A 13200-nucleotide genomic window follows, 5' to 3' on the forward strand; every position below is an offset into this window, starting at 1 on the left:
TGCCGAAGTATACGTACCGTTATGTCTGTATAATAAATTAAAAGGAAAAGTATAACAAAGTCATAACGACAAGAAAAAATTATAAATCAAAGGAGATTTTTGTAATCTGTGCAACAAACATCACTCGATTACTATGCGTAAGTAAAATTTACTTAAAACTGGGGAGGAATGGCTAAGCTCGGTATAACCCTGCAAAGTCAGAACATAATTTCAAGTGTTGGCAAAGTTTTATACTAAATAAAGAAGTTGCTAATAACTCAATGTTCATCAATCTTAATTCGAATTTAGGGTTATATACATATTTGATAACTTATTACTTAGCTATCTTATTAACTTTAAAATACTTTTAGATCACTTCTAGTTTCATTAGAGGAAGTTCTGGACTGATTATGCTCGACATTTTTATAGACTTGCAACCAGTTGCAACATAGTATTATAGTTTTGCTCACCTAACGGTTGCACGTATCGCCTAAAACTAATCGAGTTAGATATGGAGCTAAATACATATGTATGTAAATGTATATGTAAAAGTACAGGTGGATGAAGGGAGTAAAAATTGCGGTCTACGCCCCTGGTCCAAAGTTTATACCGATTTCGTTGCAGCTCTTAGATATCAAATCTTTGGTAGTTTAATCTTTGTGATTTTGTAAGATATACTACATACATGTACTTTATAACTTTTTAAAAAAGTTAAACTACATATGCTTCTTTTTTCTTCGATACTCTGTACCGAGTAACAGTTTCGTATTATAATTTTGATAGCTTTGAACTTATCTCGTCATCGTGATTATTTTAATACATATACTTATTTAAATCGATTGGTTATAGAGACTATGCTCCATCAATTTACTATATAAGTTTTTAAGGCAAAAAGAGAATAACTAGCGATTTCGATACTTAAATACCTTCTTGAATTTCACCTGAATGTGTACGAATGCTTTTAACACCAATAACACTTCACTTATAGAAACTGTCTTCGATCCGCCGTTTCTCTTCTCACTTATACTTGCTTGTCAAAAAAATTACATGTGAAAGACAAGAGAGTACGCGGATATCACATTAAAGTGGTAAAACCGTTATCTTCAGTGTTACCAAGTTTTGTTTTGTATATTTTAGACTGCTTTGACTATTGTGAATGGTTGAAATGACAAATAAAATACAAAAATTCTTGTATTTATAAAACATAAGATTTAAAATCAATTATACTATACTATACTAGTTTATAAAAAATCAAAATAAAGATTATAGCAGTACATTTGGTTGTTATATGAAGTTTCCAAAAAATATATCAATTCAGGGGCTTTATTTGTACTACTTTCTTTCAGAATCTTCGACACCTTCGTCGAATTGTGAGCTGGTGCCACCAGGAGCTTTTGTTGGCGGACGCGACTGTGATGGCTCTCCCATTTATGTGGGTCGTTCATTTCACAGAAAAGATAATCTACCGGCCAAAGTGATACCCAGCAAAGGTTGCGCTTATGTCTGCTGGCGCGGTGAGGAAATCAAAAAAAGACAATATGAGGTGCTGGTTGGTGATGGCTATGAATGGGTAACTTCCCGCGGTGGTTCGGTGCCACGCAACGCTGTACCCGGTGGTACCACACGCCATGGTGAGCCATTATACATAGGTCGTTGTTCTTACCACAACAGTTTAACCGTTGGTAAAATACATCCATCACATGGCTGTTTGTATATACCGTTTGATGGTAAAGAATTGCGTTTTCATTCATATGAAGTCCTGATCATGAAGGCCGATCGTCGAGTGGGTCAAGCCTCTTTTCAGAAGTCATCTGCATCTTCCTTTGAGAAGATCGATCTTAATATCTCTCTAAGTGTCGGGTTTTAGACAGTAGTTTATATCAGTGGTCGGCTTGAGAGAAACTGCGACAGTGTGAGTGAGCACAAATCTAAAGACACCCACTGAGGGCTATGTATCCTTACATTTGGACAATATTTTTATTCTATCGTGACACAAGCAATTCTGTGCTATTTTATTCATCTTAATATATTACGATTACAAAAATTATTTTGGATCCAATAGACCTTAACTCTATTGGACTTAAATAACCTATAACAAAATAATAATCTTTATTTGCATTCATCATTTTTACTAAATTTAATAAATGAAACAAATTTTTTTATTTCAAAAATATAATATCGAGAATACTGTTATATTGTTTTCCTTTCGGAAGGCATTGCATCCTTTCTGAGGATATTTTTCATAATAAGTAAAATTCTAGTGGAGCTAAAATGTAGCGAAGATAGGTGCCCCCTACATTTACAAATTACATACATAAGTATACAAATTTTTCGTGAATATAAAAATCTATGCCAAATGTTGCATTAATGGTTTCAAGGAATGAAACGTGCCGAAATAATATCAATGGCGTATATTACCAATGCATTTCGAAGTCTTAGAAACGTTTCTATCAAATGCAACATTCGAAAACGTGCAAAAATACGAAGAAAGGGTGAGCTCTTACTGTGAAATAAGGAGACATGATGAAGTACACTGAAAATAGTTGTTTTAACTTTTCATATGTACATACATATATGGCATTTAATCATCATTCTATTAAAATAAATATGTATATAATAAAGTTCGCTTTAGATATGACTTCCCAAAACAAAATCACTCTCATAATTAATTTAAAGAAAATATCTTCCCCCGAACAGTGTCATACTTTCTCAATTACTCGCTTCTCACCTCTTCATCATTATGACATATGTATGTAGATATTATACTTACACAGGGGCGGATCCACAGGAGGGGAATTCTCCCGCAGTTAAAAGTTATACATTATTTCTATTGAGCCACAAAAATAATAATCAAATCCAAAATAAACATTCTATAATAATATTAGCGAAAAAAGTATATTCTATAAGTTAGGTTATAATTAGGTTTATAATTGGCTCAGTTGAATTCTACGACGAGAACAGTTAAATATCGACCGCCGAAGTGTACGTACCGTTATATCTGTAGAAAAAAATAAAAGGAGAAGGATAACGAAGTCATAACGACAAGAAAAAATAATAAATCAAAGAAGATTCTTGCAATCTGTGTAACAAATAACACTCAATAACTTTGAGAAAGTAAAATTTACAAGGGAGGAAGGGCTAAGCTCGGTACAAGCCTGCACTTTCTCTTGATTCTTAAATATGAAAGGCTTTATACTATCGAGTTGAATTCGTACAAGAGAATACGCGGATACCTCATTAAAGTGGTAAGGCCGTTATCTTCAGTGTTACCAAGTTTTGTTTTGTATGTATATTTTAGACAGCGTTGACTATTGTGAATGGTTGAAATGGCAAATAAAATACAAAAATTCTTGTATTTATAAAACATAAGATTTAACTATACTAGTTTATAGAAAATCAAAATAAAGATTACAGCAATCATTTGGTTGTTATATGAAGTTTCCAAAAAATATATCAATTCAGGGGCTTTATTTGTACTACTTCTTTTCAGAATCGTCGACACCTTCGTGAAATTGTGAGCTATGTGGGCCGTTCATTCCACAGAGACGATAATCTAACGGCCAAAGTGATACATCACATGGCTGTTTGTATATACCGTTTGGAGATAAGGAAAACGTCTTACTAAGTGCTCTTCAGAAAGGCCGACGTTCGTCACGACAATTCTGATAGTTCTAGTCGCGTGGGTCAGGCCCCTCTTAAGAATTTATCTACATCTCCCTCTGAGGTCATAGATCACGAAGCGCGCCGAATTTGATCGATATTAATATCTCTCTAAATGTCTTGTTTTAGACATTGGTTTATATCAGCGATTAATTAGAGAGAAACTGCGACAGTGTGAGTAAGCACAAATAAAATTCGTTATTCATTTTAAATAAATAACGATTACAAGAAGTATATTGAATCCAATAGATCTTAACTTTATTGGACTTAAATGTCCTATAGCAAAATAATAATCTTTATATGCAATTTAGTAAAAAAAACATTTTATTTTTTGATTGATTAAAAATATCTCCCATGGTGGACGTAAAAGCATACATACATATGTATGTATATACTACCACAAGATGTGAAACCTGCTTTGGGACCACCAATGACTATGCAAATGCCACAACCACTCGGTCCTCCACTAACAATCTATCCTTACAATTTGCATGAAGTTTTCGATTCGCCGCCACCATATTAAGCAACCGGCGTTCCAGTCTTTTCGCCCTCCCCGCCGATTCCACCTTCATTTGCATTGTGAACACGCAAAACTGTGTAAACGTCACGAGCCATTTATGTGCATATTCAGACGAGGACTCTTTTTGCCGCCCAAACCGGTTTTCGTAAGCGAGGGGACGAAGAAGTAACTGCGCTATTTGCGCTCTCACTCGACTCGCTGCTACGCAATTCGGCATTTTTTTCATTCTGAAATTCCTTTCATGTTTGCAACTACGCTGGGTTCCATTGGAATACTATATTATATTCAGAAATTTAAATGTTGTTAGCCCTGAATGCAAATATGAATAATATATAATAATAATGAGCGTCCGAACAGCGTATATGCAGCTGACGTCTCTTATAGATTTTATTGCTGACTTCTGTCATTTCATATTCTGGTTAGCAACTAGCCAAGACTTCTTTTTTTGGTAGAGCTTACTGAAACTTACCTGCCAGATTATTGCCAACCAGATATTGAGAAAAACATGAAAATCATTTTTTCGACATGTTGCCGATAAAAAGTTCTGGGTAGGCGCTTAACCAGACATTGAGAAAACGGCCGGAAATCTATCCGCTATGCCAAAATAATAATAATTCCGGCGATGACGGGTTCAAACATGGCTCATACAACTCGAAACAAACTTGTGACCCAGCATTCATTGTTGGATAATATTCGACCGAATAGACCACGTTCAGCACGCAGTGAAGAAAACATAGTGGCCGTAACTGAGAGTGTAGAGCCGATTCGGCGCCGTGCGCAGCAACTCGGACTGACGTATGGAACGACTTGGCGCATTTTACGTTGACATCTTAAATTGAAAGCGTACAAAATACAGCTTGTACAAGAACTGAAGTCGCTCGACCTTACCAAGCAGCAACGCTTCGCTTTATGGGCTCTTGAAAAGTTCCAAGAATATCCAATTTTGAGCCAAATTTTGTTCAGCTATGAGGCCCATTTCTGTCTTATTTGGTATGTAAACAAGTAAAATTGCGGCATTTGAAACGAAGAGCAATCTGAAGAGACAGCGGTTTGGTGTGGTTTGTGGGCCGGTGGAATCATCGGTCCATATGTCTTTAAAAATGATGCCGGTGAGAATGTAGTCGCAAATGGTGACCGTTATCGTTCCATGATAACCGACTATTTGTTGCCTAAAATTGAAATTCATGACCTCGGCGGCATGCACCGCTTCAATCAATGCAAGACAGCACTTCGGTGAGCAGATAATTTCACGTTTTGGGCCCCCCGATTGACCAGCAAGATCGTGTATCTCAGAACGTTAGACTTTTCCTTTGGGGATATAAGTATGTATAAAGTCTCCCAATTTAAGTAGATCTTGGAGCAAAACATCACACGTGTTATTCGCCAGTTACCAGTCGAAATACTCAGACGAGTCATCGTGAACTCAAAAAATAAATACGTATAAATATTCTCTCGAATTATAATAAACATTCCACAATAAATTTAAAGTTTCTGTGTTTTTTATTTAAAAAAGTAGGGAACCTCTAAATGGATCACCCTTTATATGTACAATATAAGATGAATACTGTTACATAAATATCGACATCATAAACACACGAAATTTATAATATCTTTGATACACTAGCTCTCGCCGGGTATAAATATACTTACTCTGAAAAATCTTTATGTTTATTGAGGGCAATTGAGGTATTTCACAACTCTATGAAATATATGTACATACTTACATATTCTAATAGAGCAAACAAAGTCATGCACACGCATACCAGTAAAACGATGGGCACTTGATTAGCACACGCCAAATGTACACACATACATATGTGCACTTGTATAACCTTCACTCTTTGCCAGATGTGTGAGAAATAATATCTTCTTTCATTTCTTAGAACATTCAAACATTTCTAAAATTTTTATACCCTTGCAACCTCTTGCAACAGAGAGTGTAGTAGTTTAATTTATCTAACGGCTGTTTATAACCCCTAAAACTAAGCAATATGGATTTGGAGTTATGTCCGCCGGTCCAAGCTATAACCCAAGCAAAACTTAAGACATCTTTATGAAACTTGTACACGTATTCCTTGGCAATCATAAAATGGTCATTTGTCCTAACCTCATATAGTAGATAATTACTTCTTGAATATAAATACATACATGGAAAACGAAGCAAAATGAAGAAATTTAACTTAGTGTGTTGAAGACATGTAATACATACATACATATAAGCTCATAAGATACCAAATACGATTGTGGTCCATTGACGATTTCGTTCATAAATGCATGAAAACAAATTCTTACGCAACATTTTTTATTATTAAGTTTTGCAACACCTCAAAGAGTATAAAATGTTCGGTTGGACTCGAACTTAGTCGCTTCCCACGTAGACGCATGTTTTTGCTTTTGAACGCAATGAAGAACAGGTGGTAGTACGGCACTGAAGCACCGCCAACACAATCCCCCACTCATGAGTCAATAATAATATCTAACATCCGTTGGCGGGCAATAAGTTAATATATTGGTTAGCGTGGCTTATCATCTCGTTATCGACAGATACATACCTGTTATCAAATAGACAACAAGAGTATTAAGTACACGACAATAAATAGGTGTTGTTTGTTGTATCCAAAAGAAGATGGAATTTTCCTGCTCGTTATTTTTAAGTCAAGATAATGGAGTTTAATAATAACAAGAAAAAACGTTAACTTTGGCTGCACCCTTCACAGGTGCATTTCTGTTAGTAACTATGTGTTCAGTTTGTATGGAAGCCATATGCTATGGTAATCCAATCTGAACAATTTCATTCCAATCGTTCGGTTTGTATGGCAGCTATATGCTATAGTAAGCCGATCAGAACAATTTCTTCCGATATTACATTATTTCTATAAACTTGATTTCGATTTCGATGGTCCGATATCCGAAATTCCGACAAATGAGCAGCTTCTTGAAGAGAAAATGACTTTTGCAAAATGATCCAGTTAAGTGATAGAAATTTGTATTGCTGTAATATATTTGCAGGCAGGAAAAGGAAATCAGAATAAATTTAGAACCTAAGCAATCAAGCGTTATTGTTATTCATTAAGTAGAAGCAGAGTGAGGACTTCAGTCATGTTCGACATCTCGCGGGAACCCTTTTTGCAAAGGAGTTTTTTTATAATAATAAATATCCATGTAAGTGGTCGATTGAAGTCAGTTCTTTATAGGGTCTACTATGCCTCCTTGCTTAAATATGTTATTTAAAATAAATAACTGTTTTCGGTATGAATTTTGTTAAGGACAAAGCTCACGAAGAGCTATCAAAATTAACGTGGTGGAAAATTAATGACTTTTTTACACACAAATTCCCGAAACGAAGAGCTTCCGGTCAAGATTTGAAGACTTCTCGTCACCAATAATGATGCGTTTGATGAATGTAGGGTCCTCAACTATGCAGACAAGCATCTCTTTCGAGACCTCTACTCGACATCGTTTTTGCAAAATATTTTCCTGTCGTATAAGTCTGGTATTTACACACAAACCATTTACCGAAATATGATAAGTCGATCGATAAGGGAAGTTGAGATCGTTCACTTTCGCTCTGAAGTCGACACGATCCAATATAAATCTAAAAACATCTCTGTCTTTTTCAGATAATCTTGTATGAAAACTATTATCTATATTTCAAGCAAATCAGTGAATAATTGAGCATTTTATGCATCCGGACGCGTCGGAAATGTAGTTTCATACCTTTCAGCCCTTTGAATTCTCAGCTCGCGACTCCATAGGGTTTGAATTAAAAACGATTTTTGATATTTTAGAGTTCATATACATATTATCTGTTAACAAAATGACGTTACCAGAACAAAGATAACAAAATTTTTAATAGTTAGTATATAATTGAAAACAGCAGTTTTGAATAAAAGTTTACAAAACAATAAAAGGTAAAATGTTCATAGAACAACACAAAAGTTCGTAAATGTTTATTGTGCTCATTATTGACGTAGTCGCTTCTAATTAAATGCAGTACTAGTAAATGAATGACGGAATATAGTTTTGTTTTACATCTTTATGATTTTATAGCCAAGATTGCCAACGGTATTGTTCGTGGATTTGTAAGAAAATGTCTGAAATCTTTGTTAATTTTTATCTCCACTACGTAAATGCAGTATATATGAATATAGGCATGTGAACGTGTGTATGAATTTACAGCGAACAGTATGCAAATGATCGCGACATTCTTTGTTTGCCGATTGAAACAATTAAATGATTTGTTATATTTCGAGGCGTCAAAATTCCTTGATCATGAATTGGAATCCACAATTTGTGTGTGAACACGTCTCTGGATTCATGCATACATACATATAAAGAAACAATTACCATACAATCAAGGGCTTCAATTTGTAATGTTAAGAAATCAAAATGACATTTGTTGTTGTTACACAGTATTATTTATCTGCAGAAAGCAAAGTGTTTTGAACTCTTTTATTTTCTTAATTTTAGGAAAAGATTAGTACCCTCTAGTTTCTTTAAAAAAAAATATAAAAATAGTCAGCAGTAGCTATAATGTTGCAATACAAGGCGCTTCAGGCAGGATCTGAAGAAGACTTCAAAAAATCAGAAGGTTTGCCAGAACCAAACAACTTTCAGGAAACACAAAAGTAAGTTGTACACTTTAAATTTCTATTCCTCTCTTACTAATATTCGTACTTTGCTCTTCTGCTTTTAGTGAGAGCAGAGAGAACAAAAAATAAGTATCCTTATTTGGAGCTGGTAAGTGACAACTTAAAAAAAACAATAGTCTACATTAGTGACTTTTTGATCACAAAAATCATATATGTGTGTTAATAGACCGATTATTATTGATTTAAACCAAATTAACCTGCGAATAAATATGAATTAATTTTGTTTATACAACTATGTATTTATTGTTCTCATACAAATAAAGTCCGTTAGCATAGATAATACGAGTATTTGGAATAATTATAATATGACAAATGCTACTTTGGCGTTTTAAGGTTTCACACATAAACTATGCAGATTAAATTATAGATTACCTAATAGTACAATGTCAAAACACTTCATTATTTAAATTTAATTATAATAATAATCAGTTTATTTTGTTTATATAAAAACTTACGCTAATATTGAAATTTATAAAACAACAAGTGAGGTAGCAGAAGGACCAAGTTTGATGGAAAACGAATATTTTATACTCTCGCCATTTTAAAGGATCAAAGCCTAAGATTCAAGGTCTTCACTACTATTCATTAATATTCAGTGTCTGATTATTTTTAAGAAAACTTGTCCTCTAAATTTCAATAAAAAATCATAAACGGTCTGAAATCAGATGAAAGGCGGATATCACTATATCGTGCATATGGGAGCTAGAGGAAGATCTGGACTGATTGCATTAATTCCAGATATTATTCAAGTATTCTTGAGAATATGACTAATAGAGAAAACCTCTCATTCGAGCTGAATGTGCCCACATACAGGACTTCCGAGTCGAGTTGTGGGTTTATCTTCTGTTTCAATGATTATACTCGTACAATCAGAGAACGTAAAATAGCGAGAAGGTGCAGGTTCGACAGCGAACATTTGCAAATTTTCAACCGAGGAATTCACCTTACGACGAAGTAAGGTTCAATCGAAGATCATACGAAATTCGATGTGCACCTTCATGTTATTTGACGTTCACCGATTTCACCATATTATATAATCATATGTACATATAATTTATAATACCTTTTACTCTACCCGGCTATAAAGATAAACCTATTTACACATGTATGCATATATGTATGTATATACAAATATGTATGTATATAATGAGATATTGCAAAAATATATTCTGGAATTTAGATCGTTGTAGAATAAGATAATAAGTGTAATAAAATGAAAGCGAGAAATAACGAGTATCTATCAATATATATTTGTAATTGATAATGGATTTTGTTGTTATTTAATCTTACGATACACCCATTTTTAAGCATATGCATACATACTTACATATGTACATGCACGTGCTGTTTTACAAATATGAGTAAAAGTACCGAAAGGAGTGTAGAGGCTTACGAACCGATGACACAAGAGAAGCGTAAAACCCGTAAAAACTTACCCGTCTGCATTAAAAGCAGATATTAGGTAGTCGAAGAAGTCTTTTCGTTTTTTGTCAATAGATGTCGTTGCAGTCGAAATATCTCCAGCGCTACTAATCACATAGTGACATACCATATAGTGTTGGATAGGTGAGACTTTAAGCTTCATTTAAACAAAAAAAATAAATTTTAGGGAAGTTGAAAAAAAGTTACAGCTGTTCAAAAATGAGTGAAAATAATGAAGAAATTCGCTATATTTGAAATTTTTGTATAAAAAATGGAAGAATGTCACCAATGAAATTTGTGAAGTTTACGGAGACGATACTTTATCAGTTATGTGACGTCCACTGAAAAACAACGGCTCGCTTCTCCCGTTCTGAAAATTTCGATGTGAAAGATGCACCTCGCTCTGGTCGACCTATCGTTGAAAAATTCGATGAAATTATGGAAAAGATTTACCAGGATCGTCACATAAGCAGCCATACGATTTCTGAAGAGAACGGTAACAGGAGACGAAAAGTGGATCAAATACGACAATAATGTGTGAAAAAGATCTTGGTCCAAGCGTGGTGAAGCTCAACAAATAGTCGCAAAGCAAGGATTGACGCCTCGAAAGATTACATATGCTGAGTGTTTGGTGGGATTGGAAAGGAATCATTCACTATGAGCTGCTTCAACCTGGTTGAACGATTGATTCTGCTTGGCTTCCATCAGGACAACGCTAGACCACACACATCTTTCATGACTCGGCAAAAATTAGGAGAGCTTGGCTGAGAAGTTTTGATACATCCAAGATATAGCCCTGACCTTGCTCCATCGGACTACGATTTGTTTCGGTCAATGCAGAACTCCATTAATGAAGTAAAGATGGCTTCAAGAGACTTACTTGTCGCAGGTTTTCGCCGAGAAACCATAAAAGTTTAACACTGATGGAATAATGTCTCTGGCGGAAAAATGGCTAAAAGTGGTGGACCAAAATGGTACATATGTACATATTTGGTTCATTAAAGTTCATTATAAATATAAAAAATAAGTTGAAGTTTGATTTGAAATACGAAAAGACTTTTTGGACTACCCAATATTAATAAAACAATAAGAAAAAAGGAAACTTGTTCTAGAGAATACTTGAGTAATGTCAAAAGTTAATGTAATCGTTCGGGAGGTCAGGATTAGCTCCAGTATACGTGATAAGTCACTATATATGTATATACATTTGTATATTCCTTCTGATTTTAAACCGTTTATGTTGATCAATAGTGTAATATTTTTATGAAATTAAGTGAACATTTTTCCGTGCCTTTGATCTTTGCAAAATGCAAGAGTATAATATATTCGGTAGCACTCGAATTTAGCTGTTTCTTACTTATGTATTTACTTTACCTATTTTTTTTCTTTGAAAATACCGAAGACTAGGTGAAGGCAGCGCCAACACGACCACCCAAGCACTAATTTAGATAAGCAGATGTTATAGAACAATATAGTTTTATTGGTTAGCGGTGGATTGAGATCGCGTTATAGACACTCTGTCTATTAAGCAACAATTTAGCGAGCCACTCCTGCCTGTTATCAAATAAACATAATTAAATAAACAGTAATACAAGTAGATACGGATTGTTTATTATTAGATGTGAGAATTCTTCTGCGCGTTACTTCTAGTAGATCAAGATAAGTTAATAATAAACCAAGAAAAAACATTAACTTCTGCTGCGCCGAAGCTAATATACCCTTCACAGGTGCATTTCTTTTAGTAGCTATGTGTTCAGTTTGTATGGCAGCTATATGCTATAGTAATCCGATCTCAGTAAAATATTTCGGAGATTATATTATTATCTTAGAAAATAGCCTCTGCCAACTTTTGTGAAGATACATTGTCAAATGTGACAGTTTTCCATACAAGAACTTGATTCCGATCGTTCAGTTTGTATGGCAGCTATATCTTATAGTGATCCGATATCAGAAGTTCCGACAAATGAGCAGCTTCTTGAAGAGAAAATGAGGTTTACAAAATTTCAAAACTATATCTTAAAAACTGAGGGACTAGTTCGTATACATATATACAAAAGGACAGACAGGGAGACGGACATGGCTAAATTGACTCAGCTCAACATACAGATCATTTAAATATATAATTCATAGGGTCTCCGACGTTTTCTTCTGGGTGTTACAAACTTCGTGGCAAACTTAGTATACTCTGTTCAGGGTATAAAAAAGGGGTTGGTTACGAGAGAGTGTCATTAGATCTCTGATTAATTGCCTCATATATATAATAAATATTACTACTTTTACTATGAATTTAACATTGTAAATTCGTAATAAAATGCGCTAAATATAGGGTGTATGGATTTGTTATCCTAATAAGCAGAGGAATTCCATGATTTTTCATGCAACTAAGATAATCCATCCTGGGTTTGGGACTCGCTACGTAAAAAAACACCCCCATGAAAAGTAGAAAACCGCTTGGCTAAACTGGACTATAACCGCGTAGGTGATGTCTAACCAATAAAGAAGAAGAAGAACATAATCTCATTGCTTACTTATCTACGGCCTCGTAATTTCTTTAAAGAACTTTGCTTCCACCGAACAAAGTCATCTCTCGCAGCTACTAACTCTTTATTTCTGGACCATTATGACGCAAATAAACTGTTGAAATAACTCAGATTCTCTGGCTTCGACCATTTTGAATATTAGAGCCATCTGGTCCAGGCATATTAACAACAAGCTATTGTGCTTTCAAAACCCCCAATTGCTAACAGCTTTGCTAACACTTGTACGAGTATATTGAAATGGGTAAGGCAATATTTCAGTAAAGTGATAAGAACTTTTATGGCGCAATATGCTTATTTGTAGCCCAGAAAAGGAAAACCGAATAAAATTAGTACGTAAACAATCGGGCGTTATTGTCGGCGCTACGACTTTCTCACAGCGATCATTATAATTAGCGGTACTGCTAGCCAATAGTTTCATTCAGTTGGA

General features: G+C 34.6%; 1 protein-coding gene across 1 annotated transcript; it reads left to right on the plus strand.

Annotated features, from left to right (window-relative positions):
* On the plus strand, window positions 1-3399 carry LOC120772691 (natterin-4-like). The gene is made up of 2 exons (XM_040101430.1): window positions 1-137; window positions 1326-3399. Exons 1-2 carry the CDS (start codon window positions 134-136, stop codon window positions 1844-1846), a joined length of 525 nt encoding a protein of 174 aa, XP_039957364.1. The 5' UTR covers window positions 1-133; the 3' UTR covers window positions 1847-3399.
* Window positions 3400-13200: the final 9801 nt, after the last annotated feature.

Source organism: Bactrocera tryoni, chromosome 3 (genome assembly GCF_016617805.1).
Source record: "Bactrocera tryoni isolate S06 chromosome 3, CSIRO_BtryS06_freeze2, whole genome shotgun sequence".
Taxonomy (NCBI): domain Eukaryota; kingdom Metazoa; phylum Arthropoda; class Insecta; order Diptera; family Tephritidae; genus Bactrocera; species Bactrocera tryoni.